The sequence below is a fragment of the Dipodomys ordii genome, unplaced genomic scaffold, assembly GCF_000151885.1.
Source record: "Dipodomys ordii isolate 6190 unplaced genomic scaffold, Dord_2.0 Scaffold15, whole genome shotgun sequence".
NCBI lineage: Eukaryota > Metazoa > Chordata > Mammalia > Rodentia > Heteromyidae > Dipodomys > Dipodomys ordii.
This window is the reverse complement of record NW_012267231.1, coordinates 1,177,081-1,199,270: the sequence shown is the minus strand read 5'-3', so window position 1 is coordinate 1,199,270 and position 22,190 is coordinate 1,177,081. Positions and strand designations below refer to the sequence as shown.

General features: G+C 47.1%; 1 protein-coding gene across 3 annotated transcripts in view; it reads right to left on the bottom strand.

The window, feature by feature from the left end:
- Nucleotides 1-22,190, bottom strand: part of Homer2 (homer scaffolding protein 2) — a 103,283-nt gene that overhangs the window by 12,741 nt on the left and 68,352 nt on the right. For 2 of the 3 annotated variants that reach the window (XM_013012134.1, XM_013012135.1), the window contains exons 2-3: nucleotides 15,004-15,160; nucleotides 5,935-6,066 (exon numbers count right to left, since the gene is read on the bottom strand). In XM_013012134.1, the coding sequence (XP_012867588.1) occupies nucleotides 5,935-6,036 (102 nt within the window). In that variant the 5' untranslated portion in view covers nucleotides 6,037-6,066; nucleotides 15,004-15,160. Of the gene's footprint in view, nucleotides 1-3,665; nucleotides 3,954-5,934; nucleotides 6,067-15,003; nucleotides 15,161-22,190 lie in introns of those variants that run through there. The other variant, XM_013012133.1, reaches the window with a different exon arrangement.

Sequence of the window (22,190 nt, the reverse complement as noted above, 5' to 3'; positions counted from 1 at the left end):
TCGGATCAGTAACTTAAATCTAGGTGATTTAAAATGTCTGAATATTTCTGTAATCAACAAACTTCTAAAATGCTAGAGCAATCCTACCAATCCCTTGTTCACAGTCACTCACAGAGAAGGCAGCTGATTTTAATGAGCAAATATATTATCTGAACACAAATGCCAAGGAGAGGAAGATGTGTAGTTGCTGAGAAACAACAACAAAAGCAGCAGTTGCGAGGCTGCAGACAATGCTGAGTCTCTGCAGAGGGCTAGTCTGAGTGAGCACAGGCTCCAAGAGTCTTCACAAGGCAGACAGTGAGCCCAGCCCTGGGCTAAGCAGAAAAGCTCAGCCTTTGTGTGGCTGCTGCAGCCAGGTGCTACCCACTTAACCACTCCAGAGCTGTCTGGAGGCCAGGTTCACTGCCTACAGCGGTGTAAAACCCATGAAGCTCAGCAGGGACAGAGACAGGATGGAGAAAGCCCTCCTTTCCATAAAAACGACATGTCCTGAACCCCATGATTGCAGCGCTCCTGACTCAGTTCTCTGGACGCCCCCTCCTCCCAAACCTGGGGAAGAATAGCACTGATACATGGGGGGTGCGGGCTTGGGGGGGAGGGGGACATGCGTTTATTCAGTGAGTGGAGGAGCTATAGATTGGCTTGCTGTCCCCTGGCTGATGAGAAAGGAAAGAGATTCGTACCCTCAAAGGAACTCCTAAGTCTACTGTAGAGGGTTTTGTTGACATGCAGACAGGACTGAATCAAAAAGAACATTTCAGGAAATAAGCTTAAAAGTAACATAACAGGAAAAGCCCTGTCAAGTACATTTTAACAAATACTCATTTAAAAGCTGTGTTATTATTGACAAAAGGTCAAACAGAACAAACAGATGAGAACTGAGTCCTACCAGTAAAGACAAAAATTAGCTCATTAGAGGAAGAACCATAACTTAATGAGGAAGACTTTTCAACATGTAACTGATATAACTTTTAGTAAATTAGGGGAGAGGAATTTAGATGCTTATCACAAACCACTGGTTTGGCAAGTTACTGATGGGTTAAAGAGGAAGTATGGGGGAGGGTATCAAATCTTAAGAAAGGCAGGCCCCCAAATAACTGAACATCTCTTCAACTTGTATTTAAAGGGTGGAAGAACACTTTTCTAAAGTTGGGAAAAATAAAATCACAAAAGTGACAGGCAGGACTATAAAACAATTTTAAAGGTTTTGAGTTTAAAAGGAAAAAAATAATTCAGAAAGGAAAAAATAACAGGCAAAATAACCTAGTTATAGCTAGGTTAGGAGCACAGAAAAATGGCTATTTTTTTTTATGAAAGGGTTTGTACAAGATGAAAAGGAAAATATAAAAATCCTAAGAGATAAATAGCAAAATTCATGAATAACAATACAACTGAACAACTTACAGAAAAGATTGTTCAGCCTTGCTGGAAATTCAAATCAAAATAATGAGGTTCCATTCTTCGCTTGCTAAATTAGCAAATGCTAAATACAATTATAAACTCCAGGGCTAGCAATACCTTCTTGGTAGTGTTGTGTTTTGGTAGAGCCCCACTGAGAAGCAATTTGGAAATATGTATCACGGGTGAGAAAAACATTCATAGGTACTGACTCACTGATATTGCTTCTGGGAAACCATTCTGTGAAAATAATTGCAAATATGAAAAAAAAAGGCCTTGGATATAATGGTTGTAATCCTAGCATTATCCACAATAAGGGGAAACTGGAAGTGGTCCAGGGAGCGTTGGGAGGATGATGGAGATGCTTCCCTTCATGGCCTCCAACTACAGGACAACGAGCTCAGTTACAAGAGGCACCAAATGACTGTCCTTCATGAAAACCCTCCAGGTCTGAAGTTCTCTGGTATTTCATATTTACTATAAAATAGCACACATGCCAGTAATTTAGGAATTGTAGCTTACAAATAAGTATTTCCTAAGATTGATGGTCATGTTATTCAGATATAAACACTAATCACATATTTCTGATAGATCTCTATTCATCATATTTCTTTCTTTTAAAATATGACTAGGGCTGGGAAGGTGGCTCAGTGGTAAAGTGCTTGCCTCGCATGCATGAGGCTCTGGATTGGATTCCTCAGCACCACATAAACAGAAAAAGCCAGAAGTGGCGCTGTGGCTCAAGTGGTAGAACACTAGCCTTGAGCTGAAGAGCTGAGGGACAGCGCCCAGGCCCAGAGTTCAGGCCCCACAATGACGACCACCACCAAAACAGAGCAGTGAAACCTGTGGATCAAAAGATACTTAAATCACAAAGCTTCTGAAACATAGCAGCAAATTCCTGTGCTTTCATTTATTCATGTCATTTTCTGTCTGCAGTTTTTAGTGGTAATAGATTTTTATTCAAAGCCATCATCAACATCATCACTATTGATTGATTTTATGTGGCTTCTTTTCAGTATCGACCTTTGAAGACCTGTGCCAAACATAGTATTTACCTACTAAAAAATTATTTTTTCTTTTCTTTTAGCTTAACAGAATCTCAAATCTGTATGAACAGGAAACACGTTGGTCCAAGCTGACTATGGCAACCTACTCTTCCTTAGTGACTTAGTTTTTTGGAGGAGGGGGCTAGGAACTCGGCTGAGACTGGGATTTTGGAAGTCTGGCACAGGGGTTCCAGGGGAAGTGTTCTGCCAGACCTTCTTTCTATGAATGCAGATGTGATGCATAGAGCTTGAGAAGACATCCATCACCACAGGAAAACAACAAAGAATCAAAAACTATGCAGACTCTTGAGTACAGCGTCTTGAGAGCAAACACTGTGGAGCTGAGGGTAACCAGCAACCACCTGCCTCAGGACTTCTCTTTTGCACAAAATAAACCCATTTTAACCAGGTTTTCTATAATCTGTGGCTAAAGGCATTCTAACTAAAATAACAACTAATATCATCCCTCATTCAAAAAAAATTGGCCTGTAAGCCTGGTGCAGGTGGCTCATGCCGATAATCTTAGTTACTCAGGAGCCTGAGATCTGAGGATCTCAGTTCACAGCCAGCCTGGGCTGGAAAGCTTGTGAGACTCTTTTTTTGTTGGTCGTGGGGCTTGAACTCTGGGCTTGGGTGCCATCCCTGCGCTCTTCAGCTCAAGGCAAGCACTCTACTGCTTAAGCCACAGCACCACTTCCGGTTTTCTAGTAGTTTATTGGAGATAAGAGTCTCATGGACTTTTCTGCCGAGCTGTCTTGGAACCGTAATCCTCAGATCTCAGCCTCCTGAGTAGCTAGGATTATAGGAGTAAGCCACCGGTGCCTGGCTTTGTGAGATTCTTAACTCCAATATACCATCAGAAAACCAGAAGTGGCACTGTGGCTCAAATGGTAGACAGCTAACTTTGAGCAAAAAGCAGCTCAGGGATACCGCCCAAGTCCTAGGACCAATACACCACCTCCTTCCACCCCACATACTAACACAACTTAGACCTTAAATCTGATGATGGGAAGTTAGGGGATTGGGCCATGGTCTTACAACTACACTGAGTTACTGAAGTGAACATAAGGGGAAACTGAGCTACAGAGAAATTGCACATGCGTCAGGGTTGAGATGGACCAGTCACAGAGGACTTGGTAGGCCAGCCCATACTGCTCTTCATCCAAGGAGGACTGTGTTTCCTCTTGTCTGTGATGAAAGGGATGAAGACATGCTTAGAACTGTGACACTTGGGACCAGATGCAAGGAAAATAACATCAATAACCAGCTCGTTCTTATATTTATATCTCCCTCCTTTGGTCTCTCTTCATAAACGATTCCTTTGATCAGAGCAGAAGTCCTTCACAACACTCTTCACTGGGAAGAGGTAGTTTGTCTTCCCCAGTGGCAGGCAACTGAGTCTTGGTTCACTTCTGGGAATGTAAGCTCCTGCTATTTTTGGGAAACGGTTGGAAGAACAAAGTTTTCCTGCACTACGTTTTTGTCTGCGATTGTGAAGTGGTCCTTGTAATAAGAGCTGTTGGGACCAAGGCATCTATTTTCTTTGTAGGGGTTACAGAAAGAAGTACATATAAAGTGTTTTTAAATGAAAATATCCGCACTGGGGTTTTTCTCCAGCCTAGAGCACTCGGTGACTGCCTCCCTCTGTAGGTCTGTGGGTGGTGGCTCTGGGAAGGCAGGTGTACGCAGCCACTGCTGTCCCCCATCCGCACCTTGGGAGCCCGTTAGGCCCCAGCTCTTCTGTGGTAGGTAACTGCCACTTGTCGAGACCGCCAACCTCAATTCACAGTAATTTATCCCTGTGTCAGTGTGTGGTTAATCGCTCCCTTCAGAAAAAGGGGAAGAGTTGATCTGAAATATTTTGGACAAAGGAGACATCTAGGACCTTGAGAAGTCTCTGCTGCTGGGACTCTGTGACTCAGGAAGACGGACACTCCTTAATGATAGGACATTTTCATTTGGGAAAAATCAGAAGTGGCAGCCCTTGGAGGCAGGTGCAGCTCCAGGTCTCTCCAGTTCTCACAAAGAATTGGACTTTTAGCAACTTGTCCTGGTTTGTATCTAGAGTTCTCTTTTTAATTCTGTTCACAGAAGCTCCTCCACTTCACCCTTCCACTCTTCCTTTTTCTTTCTCTTTCTCTTCCTCCTCCTCCTCTTTTTTTTTTTGTTGGTTGTGGGGCTTGAACTCTGGACCTGGGCGCTGTCCCTCAGCTCTTCAGCTCAAGGCTAGCACCCTACCACTTGAGCCACAGCACCACTTCCTTTTTTTTGCTTATGTGGAGCTGAGGAATCAAACCCAGGGCCTCAAGCATGCGAGGCAAGCGCTCTACCACTGAGCCGCCTTCCCAGCCCCGGCCCTTCCTATTACTTTGATGCCGCTGCCGCTGCCGATAGAAGGAATCTTTCCAGACCTCCAGGAAGACCATCTGGTTCAGAAACGGATCAGGAGCATGTATGGATTTGGCTCAGGAGCTCCTTCTGCAGTTGGGGGCGTGGCGAGGGTGCTGTGTGGGGACAGGGGCACTCTGCAGGGGGAAGCACGTGACCTCCAACACGCCCAGACGCAGGCCGTGTCTCTCTGGCTCCTTCCGCTGACCATCACGCTTGCTTCCCCCGTGGGCAGACGCTGCCCCCCCAGTGCCTGCTCCTCTCGGAGCCACCAGCACACCAGAGGCTCCTCCTCCCTCTTTACTTACCAAGCTCCACCAGCACACCAGAGGCTCCTCCTCCCTCTTTACTTACCAAGCTCCACCAGCACACCAGAGGCTCCTCCTCCCTCTTTACTTACCAAGCTCCACCAGCACACCAGAGGCTCCTCCTCCCTCTTTACTTACCAAGCTCCACCAGCACACCAGAGGCTCCTCCTCCCTCTTTACTTACCAAGCTCCACCGACTTAGCTCATCAACCTCTTTAAAATCTCTCCAGTTTGTATTCAACCCTTAATGAGCTCTGCCCTGAGGTAATACAGTCGAATCTGACTTGTTGCCAGGGAAAAATATCTACCTAAGATGCAAATCTGACCCCTTTCCTTCTGGGCTTTTAACTTCTCAGGTCATAGGATAAAGTCCAGAAACCTAGCATGACCTTAGAAGATTTCAGTAGCGACCCTCCAACAGCTGTCCTCTCACAGGACGTGGTCCTCAAAACCCAGCTGACAGGACCCGATGAGCAAGGCAGCCCTCCCTGCGCTCCCTGGCCCTATGGGACACACAAAGCAGTGGCTGGCTGGCGAGGAGGACCAGAAGAACTGGCCTAGCTGCTTCCTCGTGTAGCCACACAAGGTCCCGAAGCAGCACTTGTTAGGAATCAGTTTCCCTTCCTCAACCAACTGCCCCTTTTCCAAGGGACCTGCATGGCCAGAGGGGTGTGATGGGCAACCAAGAAGGAATCCTGCTCACTGAGAATGGCTCTACCCGCCAGGGGCAAGTCCTGAAGGACAGTCGAACGCCACACCGCACCTCCTGTCCCCCGGGAAGCACCACATACCTTTGTCAGCTGCTGCTCAGAGGAAAACCCCAAACCAAACACTGTGTTGGCTCTGCTGTCCGCCCACTGTCCAAACTTCTGTGATGTTTTGGTGAAAGTCATATTCGGTGTGATTGTGCTGTTGATGATCACCTGCAGGAAAACAGCCCAGAGTGGAAATGTAAATAAGGAATCAGACATATTACTCCTTGAAACCTTCTGCTGGCAAAGCCAGTGTGCTTCTGCCCTATTCTATTTGGTTTGTCTTTCCAGCATACTTCTTGCTGAGGGAGATATACAACTAAAACAAGGGGCAATTTCAGACACTTAATAATGACTGTTAGTCTGAAATAAGATCCCCCAGAAAGCAAACATGTTGACAAATAACATAGTACCTCCTTGTTTTTTTTTTGTTTGTTTGTTTGTTTTCGGTCCAGTCGTGGGGCCTGAACTCTGGGTCTGGGCGCCGTCCCTCAGCTCTTCAGCTCAAGGCTAGCACTCTACCACTTGAGCCACAGCGCCACTTCCGGCTTTTTTCTTTTTGCTTATGTGGTGCTGAGGAATCGAACCCAGGGCCTCAGGCATGCGAGGCAAGCGCTCTACCACTGAGCCACCTTCCCAGCCCCATAGTACCTCCTTGTAAAATGAGCAAGATTTATTCTTTTTCTGATTCCTTCAGCAGTGACGGGACCATGGATCTGGTTTTGGAAATGTGCAATACCAGTTCTATTCACTGGTGTGGTATCTCAGGAAGACAGCTGGGAAAACGGCATCCGAGTTCTTACTCTGCCTTGCCCTTACTCTGCTGTCTTCAGTTCAGGGACTACAAGTATGTTCTTTTCAGTAATTTCTACAGTATGGGGACTAGCTTACAGTTATTAGTCATGGTCAATGAATGAAAACTGAAGCTCGTGTCTTTTTTTCAGTGGAGTGTTTCCGGCTTAAGGCTAGCAGACACAGTTTTAAAGAGAACGTGTGAATGTGATGACATGGCACAAGTCTGTGTGGTATCTTCGGCCACTGAAGTGGAAAGCTAAAAAATTTCTAATGTTCCACTTTTCATTTAATTTCTGTATTTTTATCAATTTTGTGAAATGGTCATCACAGCATAAATAAGTATATTATTTAAATTTCTCTCTGTAAAACAGCTAACATATTAAATACTTGTTTTGGAAAAAGAAAAAAAATAAGATCTCACACATTATCAGTGGGTGAATGTCTTCCCTAAGCAGAGAATAGTTTCTAGCCATGGCACACTCCTGGGAGAATAGCACCATGCATTTTGTTAAGTCGGTTGCAGCTCTAGTGTCCCAGCTCAAACCATTTAAAATCCCCACAGCAATTGGGGCCTGCTGCTTCCCAACAGGAAGGAGAAGGTATGCTCTACTTAGGATAATTTGCAGAGGGTTAATTTATGAAGAGACTAATTACACTGGTGTGAGCAGGGTATAAAGAAACCATAAGGGATGGGGCAGGAGCTGTGGCAGCAGCTGGCGGCACCCCATGGCCTAGAAGGAAGAAGGGATGGACAGGACTCAGGCACTGAGAGAGGAGGGTCAATTGGAGCAGGCTGCCCGGGAAGGCAGGGGCCTTTTGTTGAGGGCCACAGTCAGCACATGGGAACTCATGCAGTGGGGAGCTAAGGGGCAATTACCTCACCCTCTGATCTCCTCCTGCATTGGCCAGCTCAACAAGAAGTCCCGAGGTCCTAGGAGCCTGCTGAGGCCATCTGCTCTCAGGGACCAGTCTGGGTGGAGGGCAGAGAGTGGGCCAGCGTGGTACTCATCACATACTGCATGCACGCATTCATTCATCGCACGTTTTCTGGGCATTTGCTATATGTCAGTCAGGAGATCTGGCTGCCACTGGACACAATCAAGAACTGGTGACTGGAGTGGAACCTGGAGGTCTAAACCCCAGCTCAGGAAGATGCTTCTGAGAAGTTGGAGGTCGGTGGGTTCTGGCTCGGCCCCAGTCAAAATGAAATGGCAGAACCAAGGAAGAGCTGGGGCAGGTACATGGCTGGGAGCTAGAACATCATGAATCACATGACCCCCCAAAAGCCAACGCAGCGGTCCCTCAATGATCCAGATCCTGGGAAGGCAAACCAATACCTAGCCTCCTCCAGAAAATTTGTCTTTAAACTTGTTGTGGGTTTTACTTTTTCTTTTCTTTTTTTGGTTGGTCGTGGGGGCTGAACTCTGGGCCTGGGCGCTGTCCCTCAGCTCTTCAGCTCAAGGCTAGCACTCTACCACTTGAGCCACAGCACCACTTCCGGCTTTTTTCTGCTTACATGGTGCTGAGGAATCAAACCCAGGGCCTCATGCTTGCAAGACAAGCGCTCTTCCACTGAGCCACCTTCCCAGCCTGGCAGCTTTTACTTATACCTATACCTCTTGGTTCAATCCCTCTCCTCCTCCGCATTCCCCCACCCTACCCTGCCGTCTCCCTCTCTGAATGGCGAGAAGCTAACTAGAGCATAGGACACAGAGCATTCAAGATTGGCCCGCACTACCCATCCCAGCCTTGGTCACACTGGAAAGGTAGCAGTGGCATTCTCTTTCTTTAAAACTTCCAAGGTAGTTATTGGTGGATGAAGTCAGTACACATGAGTTTTTTTTTAAATAGAGAATAAAAGAAACTGACACTCATTGAAAACCTACTGTGCGGTGGAACTTTCCAGATGCTTAATCTTTGACAGAAGGGAATTCATTTTACTCCAAAGAGGAAAGTATAATGGTGGGTGGGAGAGGAGATTCTATGTGCTTGACAGTAATTTTACATTCTAGAAAATTCCAAACAAATTGGGTTTTGGATGTTCCTATCCCCCGAACTGCCACCATGAGGCAGGGTGTGGGACAGAACAGGAGCTGCTCAATGTTTGCAGAACACATGGCCTTTGAGGTCTCTTCCACTGTCGGTTTTCTGTGATCCCATGGATAACTGAGAAGCAAGGGCAGCGATGTCATCCAGAACACCCCGGAGAAGCACCTGCTCCCGGCAAGTCTCGCCCACAGGCTCAGGAGGTCTCTCATAAGGATGGCAGTGATTAGCACCTTCGATGAAGAGTGCCAGCAGCACAATGAAATCAAGTGCTGAGTGGCTCAGTTAACAAATGTGCTGGAAATGGTCTTCTTTATAATAGAGTTGGCTTTTCTGCCTCAACATTCACTATGAATCATATGGCTATTGATGCGAAGTTGCCTGGCTCTCTGCAGTGTTCTGAGAGGCTAGGAGCCGGGAGCTGCTCTTTTGTGGCTCTTCTGTCCCGTATCCATGAACATAGCAAACACTGGTGGGATGTCCACTGTCCTGTGAACTTGGTACACCTGCAGCAGCCCAGCAGTGGAGGTGGCCAGGCCTGACTCTCCTCCCTTCCTTGGTGTTGTCCATCCTGGCCCGGAGCTGAAACTCCAATGATAAGCCATGTCTTCAAAGAGTTCAGTCTCTGGGAAGTCCTGAACACACAGATCTACATAATCCCCCAGAGTGGAGCAACAGCCAGCATTGTGATAGCTGGAGAAAGGAAACTCTGAAGAAGAAGAATGAAGAACGGGTCTGACTACAGACTCTTCCTATGAGGAGCAGCACCTGTTGCACTCACATAGGTGAGACCTCCCAAGTAGAGCACGACAAATACTTGGACAGGGAAGAGAAGTTTCCGGAGCCTATGTGGAGAACAGCTGCAAAAGCTGTGGGCGGCAACACTTCCCCTCCTAGGATCCTGGAGAGCCCACTCTCTCCACAGCAGCTGGGTCTGGTGTGGCCTTTGCTCAAAATGACCACCAAGTCCCTTCCATATCAGCAACTTGTTTCAGAAGTGCATCTACTCCATTTGGCAGGAGCAGAGTGAGTTTCCTCAGCCAGCCAGCAGCAGCCCTCTGCATTAGGAGGGATAAGTCCACCAGTACCATGCAGGAGCTCAAGGTCATAGGTTTGATGTGGCTTGTCCAATGGCGGGAGACAGGGCCCGGGCCAATGGAACAGAAGTGAGGTTCTTGAGCTAAGACATGGCCCCATAACCTAAACTGTCATCTCACTTCAGAACAAGACTGGAATCAAACGCATTATATAAAAGGGGGGTATCCGGATGTGAAATGTAAGCCAGCCCAGGGGTGCCACTCCAGTGACACAGCAGTCTACAACAGCATTCTGTAGGCACTGACAGCAGCCTGACACTGTGTGGACCAGTGTCGGCCCAGGCATGTAGCAGGCAGCTCTGGAGACTGCACCCTATCCCATCCGTAGGAGGGAGAGCCTGTGATCTGAGTATGCAGACAACAGCAAGCAGGGCTGGGCCGTCAGGACCTCTGTGGGGGTCAGGAGAGGCAAGCCGGCAGCACCGGCAGTGCCGATAGCGGACACTGCTCTGAAGGCCCTGCCTTCTCCACGCCCCACCATCTGCAGGCCAGCAGGACGCACAGGAGCTGTCTAGACCTGGGATGCTGGTCTTACTTGATGTACCTCATCAGTTAAGCAGGACTGCGCAGTGTTGGGGCCACATCCAGTGCTGTGTTCCAGTTTTCCAGACAAGAAACTTGCCCCATCCTCAACCCTAGAGTTCCAGTGATAGTAATCAAATGATTTGCTTCTTCCTGCTTCCTTCCTTCCCAGAACCCCTGCTCTGCTTTGCAGAAGGGCTCCATCTCAGCCCTCTGGTGCCCGGGGACACCAGGGACCACGGGATGGTGGTAAGAGTCTGGCTCTATCTCTGGATTTCAGTGGTGTCCCCTAGCTTAGAGTTCCAATTTTGACTTTTTTTTTCCTTTTTAGGGGGGCCAGGTGTGAACTCAGGGCCTAACACTTGCTAGATTTTTCTTTTGCTCGAGCCATACCTCAAGCCTGGCTTTTTGATGGTTATTTTGGAAACAAGGTCTTGTGACTTTTCTGCCACAATCCTCTAGCTACTCATCCTCCTGAGTAGCTAGGATTATTGGCATGAGTCACTGGCGTCCAGCTCCAACTCCCACTGCTGAATAACTCTCTGGCCTGACAAATCCTTCACACCGAGCCTGCATTCGCTTTGCTCTGCAGCTAGGCTGCCTGCCCATCCTCCTCTATCCATCGGATTTCTCAGCCATCTCGACTGCCGCGACATCCCACGCTGACACAGCCTTCAGGAACTGCACGGCCACAATAGTGCAGTGGCTGACACTTTGACAAATTACTGAAAGTCTAGCTAATAGGACCAAAGCACTTGCTCTAGAAAGCGTTGTTTCATCTATAGTAAAGCTCAATCTATCCTTGGATGACTCAACGGACAAAAGTACAAACCCCTCTAAAGATGGCAGATGAACTGACAGAATTTACAGATAAAAAGAAAGCAGGTCAGCTGGCTTCTCCATTCTCAGCATCCTGGAGAGTCCAGGCAATTCTAGCTCAGAAGCAAAGAGAGGTGGTAATTACAACGGCAGCATCCCCATGTCTCCCAGAAGTAAAAAAAATAGAGGCTCTGCGCTGGTGGCTCACTTGTAATCCTAGCTACTTGGGAGGCTGAGAATGGTAGGGTCACAGTTTGAGGCCAGTCCAGACAAAAAGTCCATGGAACCCTTTTTCAACCCACAGCTGGGAGTGGAGACATGCTCTTGTCATCCTATGTGGGAAGATGAGACTAGGGTATTGCAGTTCAAGGCCTGCCTGGGCAAAAAAATAGTTTGAGAGACCCCTTCTCAATCAAAAGCTAAGCACAGTGGCATATGCTTGCCATCTAGCTATGTGAAAAGCTGAGAGAAAGAGGACCTTAGCTCCGTCAGTCCAGGCAGAAGAGTCTGCAAGACTTCGATCTCAGTGAAAGAATGAGGGCCAGTGCCTGTCATTCCAGCTATGATAAGAAGCCTAAAAACAAGTGAATCACAACCTGGGGTTGGAAGTAAGGTTCTATCTTAAAAATAACCAGCATAGGCCAGGCACCCAGTGGCTCACGCCTGTCATCCTAGCTACTCAGAAGGCTGAGATCTGAGGATCACGGTTGAAATCCAGCCTGGCAGGAAAGTCCATGAGACTCTTATCTCCAATTGGCCACCAGAAGTACAGCTGAGGCTCAAAGTGGTAGAATAATCTTGAGTGGAAAAAGCTCAGAGACAGCACCCAGGGCCTGCATTCAAGCCCCACAATCAACAACAACAACAACTAAAACAGTTTCACGCGCAGTGAATATTGCCCAGCCTGGCTTAAAACTGCAATCCTCAGATCTCAGCTTCCTGAGTAGCTAAGATTACAGGCATGAGCCACCAGCACCCAGCTCAGGAGACTTTTTAAAAGTCTAAAATCCATGGATATATCTTGTCAAATATCCATTATATGATATTTGAAAAAAATAATCAGAAGTGTAAAAAAAAGCCGGGCGCCGGTGGCTCATGCCTGTAATCCTAGCTACTCAAGAGGCTGAGATATGAGAATTAAGGTTTGAAGCCAGCCAGGGTAGGAAAATCCATGAGAATCTTTTTTTTTTTTTTTTGGTGACAGTCCTGAGGCTTGAATTCAGGGCCTGAGCACTGTCCCTGAGCTTCTTTTGCTCAAGGCTAGGACTCTATCACTTGAGCCACAGCGCCACTTCCGGCTTTTTGTTTATGTGGCACTGAAGAATCAAATCCAGAACTTCATACATAGTGGTATAGTATTTGCCTACCAAGCCACATTCCCAGCCCCAATGAGATTCTTATCTCTACTTAACTATCAAAACAGCTGGAAGTGGAGCTGTGACTCAAGTAGTAGAGTACTAGTTTTTTTTTTTTTTTGGGTCCGGTCGTGGGGCCTGAACGCTGGGCCTGGGCGCTGTCCCTCAGCTCTTCAGCTCAAGGCTAGCGCTCTACCACTTGAGCCACAGCGCCACTTCCGGCTTTTTTCTTTTTGCTTATGTGGTGCTGAGGAATCGAACTCAGGGCCTCAGGCATGCAAGGCAAGTGCTCTACCACTGAGCCACCTTCCCAGCCCCCTAGAGTACTAGCTTTGAGGAAAAAAAGCTCAGGGACAGTGCCCAGGCCCCGAGTTCAAGACTCAGGACTGGTGGGCACACACAGGCATGCACTTGGGTGCACGTGAATGCACACACACAGACATATTAACTAGCAAAAAAAAGGATTACAGGCATGGCTCAGTGGTAGAGCACTTACCTGGCAAGCAGAAGACCCTGATACTGCCAAAACATTTCAATTCAATAAAGTTTAAAATGAAGGTGCCTTTCAAATATTCATTGATCAAAAATGAGGCACCGCCTCCTCTGTGCCAGGTACTGTCACGCTTCCTTACTAACACCCTGCTCGCTCCCCTGTGCCATTGTGTCAACTGCCGAAGTGGGGAAACTGCCTCTGAACATGGTCACTTTCTAAATGAAAGGGTCACACAGCACTGCATACAGGTGTCAGGAGCGCTCCTCCACCGTCCGGGGAAGCTCGATCTCAGCACCACACCGGCCCACCGCACCTCCCTCACACCTGACCTGAGCCAGGCTGGGGCCTCTCAAATGAGGATTTCTGAGATGCCTTCTTGAGGAAAATGAAGGGTTGTGGCACAGGGACCAGGGGCCATGGTGACTTTCTCTGCAGTCATCTCTGTAGTGCTGAAAGCACAAAGGCACTCAGAACGTGAGCTGAAGGGAGGACTTGCCTTGAGATGGGGCGGCGTTAGACCAGGAGCGACATGGTGCTCTCATGCCCTACTGGGGATTTTCCTGCGGCGCCTTCCCCATTCACTGTCCTCTGCAGAGTTGGGGGAGAAGCTCACATCATTCTATTGTCCAGCTCCCAGCTTCCCTACATCCTGTGGCCTATACTACAGGTAAAAGTCAGGAAAGACTGAAGAGAAGAGACGAGAAGTCAACCAGAGGTCTAAGTAAGGCTGCCCAGAACAAGAGTTACGGTCTTAAAACAGAAGACACATAAGTGAGACACTTCAGCAGCTGATTCAATTTACAAACTTAAATAGACATGTCTCTCCATTTTGTCTTCTATGTCAAATAATAGGGAAATAAAAGGAAAGGAAGTTTAGAGGGCAAATAAAGTTTGTCTTCAGACACAATGAATTTCTGTAAGAGCCTGTAAAAGGGTTCAGTACAATGGACACAGATAAAAGACAAAGAAAGACGATAAAGCAGATGGTTCTGTCTTTACTTTTTTTTTTTTTTAAGACTTAGTGGTACTTCTGCTAGCATCACTTCCATATTATGTAGTAAAAATATGGAAGCTGGGTGCCAGTGGCTCACACCTGTCATCCTAGCTACTCAGGAGGCTGAGATCTGAGGATCGCAGTTCAAAGCCAGCCTGGGCAGGAAAGTCTGTGAGACTTTTATCTCCAAGTAACCATCAGAAGACCAGAAGTAGTGCTGTGGCTCAAGTGGTAGGGCATTAGCCTTGAGCTGAAGAGCTGAGGGACAGCGCCCAGGCCCACAGTTCAAGCTCCACGCCCGACATTAAAAAAAAAAAAAAAAAAAGAGGAAAAAACCCAGCAAAAACAACATAATAACCAAAGAACCAGGGGGGGAAATGTTTGAAGAGATACTTCAAACTGATTTGATAGAATGTGACTCTCATGTCATACTAGATAAGATGAGGTCCTACTCAACACTGGCAAGGATACAATAAACTGGCATCTCACACATGATGGGAGAAATTCTTGGCAAGCAATTTGACACCATGCATTCGGGGCCAAAAAATGTTACTATGGCCTAGAATATTACTTCCAGGATCTATACTAGGGAAACAGTCAAGGAAAGCAATAGGTTTATGACAAACATCTATGGAAATCTAGTACATGAAAATGGCTCATTGTCTACAGTAGTTAAAAAAAAAAAGGAGGCCATTTAAATATCTAACCATGGTAGAGAAATTAAGAGCCCTTGATGTAACCATTACACAGACATTAAAGTATTAGTTATGAAGACAGTGTGCTAACAGGGAAATCTCTTTTTAATCATTTGCCATAATTTTAAGTGGGAAACTCCAGTGGGGTATATGATTGTGCAGACACCCTGATTATAACTTTCATGTGAAGATGCCACGATTTGGGGTGCGCCTTCTTCCCTTCCTTTGTCAAATGCACCACTGTTCTGATAAGGACAGGTGAAGACCGCAAGGTGAGCAGCCGGGGCAGTACCTTGGCTCCATCCACACTGATGATCCGGTAGCTGTTTCTCGTGACATCGTAGAAGTAGGAAACAGTGACTGCTTGCTTGCTTGCAGGCACCCAGTTCTTCTTGGTGCTGGGGTCAATCTGGAAGACATGCGCTCGGGTGGTGAAGATGGGCTGTTCTCTGCAACAAGACAGGCGTGTGAATTGACGGAACATGACCTAATGTATAATGATTTCTAGGCCACCTACAGCCCCCAAAAGATTTTAAATAGCTCATTGGTAAAGATATATATGCATGAGGACAATTAAAACAAGGAGAGGAAAGAGAAGAGGTAGAAACACCAGTAAGTCATTTCTGCAACCTGCAGTTTGGCGCTGCCACCCGAGGCTGCAGGGCAAGTGGCCCTGTAGCAATTGGCCTACGCTGCACCATCTTGAAGTTCTGCTCCCCCATCAAGGGCCTCACTCCTTCCCCGACGTCCACTTGCCATTTGCAGGACTTTGAACCAATTCATTTTAAAAACATTTTTAGACAAATTCATTCTGGGGAGATTCTGCAACAATTGAAGGGTCTTCTATTTGCAGAAGCATACTATATTTCTACTAAGTACTCAATTTTTGTTTCTTAGTTTTCTTTCCTTTTTCCACCCCCCTGCCTGTTGTACTGGGGCTTGAACAGGTTTCACGCTTGCTGGTGGCTGGTTGACTTTTGAGATAAGGGCCCTCTTTTGCCCAGGCCAGCCTCACTGGGATCCTCCATCAACACCCCAAGCTGCAGCTGGTGTGAGAGGTGTGCCAACATACCCTGTCTTGCAAGCCTTTGCCAGTATCAGCCTCCCAAATAGGTAGGATTACAAGCATGAGCCACAGGTACCTGGGCTGCAGCATTTCTTGAAGTACTGGGTTGAACTCAGGGACCGGCACTTGGTAGGCAGGCTCTGGCCATACCGTCAAGCCCTCTTGTTGGAATCTGTTCAATTTACTTGTAGTTTGCATTTAGGATCAACTTGGCCATAACTTTAATGTACCCCTACCTTGTAAAAACTTTTGAACTTTATGTAGAATTCATCAAAACCATCTCTCTATATCACTGCTGGTGCTTAACTCACATCCCCACAAACTCTTCCTGAGACATGCTTGCTACATGCTAGCCACATTAACACAATATCTATCTATCTTTCTGTTTAGTGGTGAATTAGATACTGACAATAAGCATTAAGAAAGAAGGAAGATGATTAAGAACTGTAGCAGAGTTCACTGCATGGCAAACATTTAAAGGAGCTACAATGTAGTACAAACTATACTCCTTTCTGAGGGTTCCACAAGGCAAATTGTCTCAGAACCGATTGAATGAGGGGGGGCAAAATGCTTCAGGAAGGACACAGGTTGACTCACTGTAACAATGAGATGCATAAAACAGCATATTGAAAACAAACTTTATAACTTCCGGGGAGAGGAGGCAGTTGTGGAGGTGGGAGGGAAGGGAAGGTAGGGGAAAACAAAGGAGGAGGCAACAATGCTCAATAGGAAATGTACTCATTACTTTGCTCAGGTAACTGTAACCCCTCTGTACAGCATTTTTACAATAAAAAAAAACATTGAAAGTGTCCAAAATAAGACAAAAGAATAACCAGCATGTAAAAATAAATGAATAAAATGCTTCAGATTTAATACTTTAGTGGTATAAAATTAAATGAAAAGCTTTAATTTTAGTTTAGTCAAATTAAAATTTAAGATCCCTATGATATCAAAAGAGATGACAGGAGAGAATAGAATCACAAGTCAAAGAATCTAAAGGGAAGGTGAACTTCAAGCACTCTGCTCTCCAGATGAAGTAGTTTTAGGCAAAACAGTCTTTGAGCCATCCTGCCCACATATTTGTTGTCGGAAAGAAAGCTCTCAAGAGGAAACTTCCTAGAAAAGCAATTTGCATTTGAGTTGCATGCAAGGCATACTGACCAATGCCGAGACTACTGGCCCGGTTTTGGAGGAACACAGAAAGCTTTGAGACTACTTCTCAGAGGGCTTGACTGCCGCTTCAGCGCAGCCGCTCTAGAGCCAGCATCCAGAGTAGGCAGGAGCTAACATTCCTTGATCACAGAACCTAGGAATAGAGAAAGTCCCTCTGGGACAATTCCCCCTCAAAATGAACAAGTTCACCCACCTACTCCATCCTACACAGACACCCTTCTAGCAAGTGGGTGTGAGTGACAGAAATAAGAAGAGTATTCAACCATCGTTTCTCACATCCGTTGTCAGGAGGTCAGGCTGTGGGAAACATATACTCATGGCCATGTCTGAAGTCTGATGTCTGCATGGCTCAGCTGTGCCACTATTAAACCAGCCTCCTATTTTCCTAGTCATCTAAGTGGACACTTCCTCCCAGAAGAGACCTCAGTCACTACAGAAAAATTTCAAGGGAATACAATTATACTAAAGTCTTTGCCTTGCTCTCCCACAGTACTGACCCTAGGCCACGAGTCATAGGCCCTTGCTGGGGAGGGACACAGGCTTTCAGACATTCCTTCCAATGCCCCACACCAAGCAGGGACTGGATCTAAGCTTTCATGACAAGAACTAGGGGAAACTTACTAAAAATACAAGTTCCCAGGCCCTGCGACCACACTCCTGAAAGCTTCTTCAGGGAAGAAGCCGGGAGAGCTGCTTCTTACAAGAGTCACAGATGTTTGTTATCCTCAAGGAAGGTGAGAAGATGGTCACACTGACCAGATGATTCAGGGGAAAAAAGAGGAAACACCCTCGAGTGCCTGTACCCAGCATCTCCCCCCGCCTGCCATGTGCTGCAACATGCCCCTAGAAGGTCTCCAACAGCTCTGGGGACAACCGGGGGGCCAAGAGCAGGACCCCTGGATGTGAAAGTGTAGAGGACATGAAGGGAGGCAGAGATACCTTGGTCAGAAAGAAGTGTGGAGAGGGGGTGCAGGTGGCCAGACAGGACCCTCTGCAAGTCCTCCGTGTCCCTGAGGCTTATAGGAACGAGGAAGCGAGGAAAGCAAAGTAGAGAGAGAGGGAGGGCAGGGGCAGAGGAGGTCAGACAATGGTAGAGCTTTCTGATGAGGCATCCCTTAACAAGACTTGAAGGTCAAGGTGGACATCCAGAGGCCCCATCTCCAAATCTGCCTTCCCAGCTCAGTGGGATGCCCTGGGGGCCATAATTGGAAGTGGAAAGACGCGGTGCGGCCTGGAGGTTCAAGCTGGACCTTGGTCACCAAAGACTGTCTGCAAGGGTAGTGGCTGCTAGGAGAGACCAAGAGGGTCCCCGCAGTCAGTCCTGCCTGTCCTGCTCTGAGGTGATCACACTGGCCGGGAGCTCTGGGGTGATCACACTGGCTGAGAGCTCTGAGGTGATCACACTGGCAGGGAGCTCTGGGGTGATCACACTGGCTGAGAGCTCTGAGGTGATCACACTGGCCGGGAGCTCTGGGGTGATCACACTGGCCGGGAGCTCTGGGGTGATCACACTGGCCGGGAGCTCTGGGGTGATCACACTGGCAGGGAGCTCTGAGGTGATCACGCTGGCCGGGAGCTCTGGGGTGATCACGCTGGCCGGGAGCTCTGGGGTGATCACGCTGGCCGGGAGCTCTGGGGTGATCACGCTGGCCGGGAGCTCTGGGGTGATCACACTGGCAGGGAGCTCTGGGGTGATCACACTGGCCGGGAGCTCTGGGGTGATCACACTGGCCGGGAGCTCTGGGGTGATCACACTGGCTGAGAGCTCTGGGGTGATCACACTGGCCGGGAGCTCTGGGGTGATCACACTGGCTGAGAGCTCTGGGGTGATCACACTGGCAGGGAGCTCTGGGGTGATCACACTGGCAGGGAGCTCTGGGGTGATCACACTGGCAGGGAGCTCTGGGGTGATCACACTGGCCGGGAGCTCTGGTCTCCCCCTGAGGCCCAAGTCCTGAGGCCCTTGGGCAAAGAGGGGAAGCTGCACAGCCAGTCTGGCACAGCTCTGTGCCTGGGAGCCACATGAATAACCACATCCAAGGGCACCAGGGAGTGCTACTCTTCAGAAATTCAAAAGTCAAATGTTATTTCAAGAGAGGGCAACAAAGCAAAGATACGAAGAAGAGCCAGGAGCTGACATTTACTGAGTGCGCACGTGATCTCTCATTTAGGCTCCCAGGTGGCTCAGAGAGGCCAGCCACCCTCCCGCGTCACAGCAAATGGCAAGTCAGCTCTTCACCATGGTATATGCTCCCTTCCTGTCTGTGGCACACGCCACCTGCTGATGTGGCTTCCCTTGTGTCTTAGAGGGAACTGTGATTTGTCTTTAGCCGTCAGAATGTGGTAAAGGTGATAGGTTTGCACAACTGGGTTACACAGGATGGTGACTTCTATCTTCCTACAAGACTCAATAATTCTTGTTATATTTGATAAAAGAAATCTGCTAGGTTATCAGAATGTGAGTGAGGACTCCAGCCAACAAATGGAGAAGAACTGAGGCTGCTAGTTCTTCCTGTAGGAGCTGAAATTCTGCCAGTTACCACGTGAGCTTGGAAGCACACCCTCCTTCAGAGGAGGAAACTTCAGCCTGGAATACCACTCTGAATTACAGCCCGTATAAGACCCTGGAGCAGAGGAGCATGCTCAGGTAAGTTCTAGCAGAGTCCTGACCCACAAAAAAGGCTTTATTTTGAGCAGCTAAGTTTATGGCAATTCATTACATAGCAATAAATAACCTGCACACTGTCCTCTACACAAAGTTTACTGCACACCACAGAGATTTAATTCTCTGAACAGGACTCTGAGTAGCCATTACCCATGCAGGTATCTAAAGGTTACAAGATGATTTCAGACAACTTGATGTCTTTTCTGTTTTGTTTACAGTGCTGAAGTTTGAATTCACCTCATATTTACTAGGCAGGAGGAGCTCTACCATTTGAGCCATGCCCTCAGCCCCTTTTTCTGTACCAATACTTGCGTATGAACTCAAGAGCCTGGGCACTGACCCCTAGCCTTTCACTTGGGGTTAGTGCTCTACCACTTGCGCGATGGACCCACTTCTGTTTTTTTTTGTTGGCTTACTAGAGATAGGAATCTCATGTATTTTGCCCAGGCTGACTTCCAACATGATCCTCAGATTTCAGACTCCTAAACTGCTAGGATTACAGGCATGAGACACTAGCAACCAGCTTGTTCTGGTTATTTTTGAGATAGGATCTCACTTTTTGCCTGAGCTAGCCTGGACCATGGTCCTCCTATGTATGCTTCCAATGTAGCCAGTGTGACAGGTGTACATCACCATGCTCAACTTTTTCTGTTGAGATGGAATCTTGTGAATTTCTTTTGTCTGGGCTGGACTTGAACCATGACCCTCCCAATCTCAACCTCCTGAGTAGGTGTGAGCCACTATGCCCAGCTAAATCTTGGTATCTTTAAGAACAAAGACCAGAGATATTTACAAGATTCAGAGAATAGACACCAGCTTTAAAAATATTTTTTTGCCTAACCTGAGAAAATAAAAGATCTGGAACTAGGACATAGGAGTCAGTTCCTATCAGTGTGCAAATCAGTATAAATAGAAAGAGTCAACAGAATCCGAACTTTCCAACCCAGGAGGCCACATTTCTTTCCCAGCAGGGAGAAACGGAAGAGCATGTGTATCAGAGAACAGAAACTACCTTCATATCCAATTTTATTCTCCTTCCTTTGGTGTTCAATGTTCAGGAGTATATTTCAAACACACCCCCGTTCCCTCTTCACGGCTTTAAATAGAAAGCAGATGTTTCTGCATGGCAAAATGTTTCTTTAGGCCGACAATATAACCTACTGTTCCCTTGTATGGTCTTTTAAGAACTGAATAAACACCAATTGCTGTTCATTGAACACATTCTGGAACCTGACAGTAATTGTCCCCAAGAATAATTAGACATTCTGTGCAACATATGCATATTTGGAATGTGAAACCTCTCTGCAGAGAGACCACTCCTGCTTTGAATGATTTCTGGCTCTGTGTGAAATGATTTGCAAAGAACTGGCATGACCACTTTGTGCAGAAAAAAAAGAAAAATAATATTTAAACTTGTCATCATCCTTCAGTTTCAGTGCTCAGTGCCAGGCATTTTTCTGATACAAATGTATAGAACCTCAGGTCTCTTTATTTTGCCTACTTCCTTTTGATTTGAATTGCATCAAACTATTCAGCTATTATTTTTAAACACTATTTCAAAATTTCATAAGGTGCTCCAATTAGTCTTGAACCCCTTCCAACAGCCCCATGTTGCCCCACGCAGCCTTCCCTAACTCAGATGGGCTGCCAGGGCTTCCTGGCTCGGCCCCTCACGGGCCTAGCTCCAAGAGCTCTACACCAGCTTACAGACCCCTGCCCCACAGGCTTCTGCTCGCTTTTCTTTTTCCTTTCTTGGCAGTACTGGGATTCTCTTGGACCTCACACTTCCTGGGTAAGTACTCTACCACTGAGTTACATCCCCAGCTCTCTTACCACCTACTTCCAGGCTCACTTGGCACTCTTGATCCTTGTGCCTCTGCTTCAGGACTTGCTGGGATTAAAGGTATGCGCCACCATGCCTGGCTTTCTGCTGCTTTCTTCTAGCATGTCAGAATCATCCGTACTCTGACATTTTTCATGGCAGTGTATGTGCCCTTTGTTGGGCCTAAAGCCTCCTTCCTACCCTAATTCAAGAGAGCACAAAAACAGCATTGGGGGGGGGCAGTTTGTATTTTTCCTTCACTCTAACATATCTGCGCACAGAGATGTTTCACATTACACTGAACTGAAATTACGTACAGATCACTATGTCATACTTGATGGGAAGCTGTGACCTGGCAACATCGATTTTAATATAAATAAATAAGATAAAGAGCAATCAGGAACAGGGTCAGGAACCCGAAGCAGGTTCCATGATGCTGTCTCTCCATGATGCTCTCCATGATGCTGTCTCTGCCACCTGGACAGATCACTTCACTCTCTGTGTGGTGGGATGGAAATATAACCACCTCAGGGTTTAAGACTGAATGTGATGTGTGCAAAGTACCTTCCTGTTATTAATAGTAGCCAGGTGAATGTGCCTCAGGGAATCCAATCCTCTCTCCTTGTTATCTACTGCAAGCCAAACAAAGGAATCTCTTTTTTTTTTTGTCGGTCGTGGGGCTTGAACTCTGGGCCTGGGCGCTGTCCCTCAGCTCTTCAGCTCAAGGCGAGCGCTCTACCACTTGAGCTACAG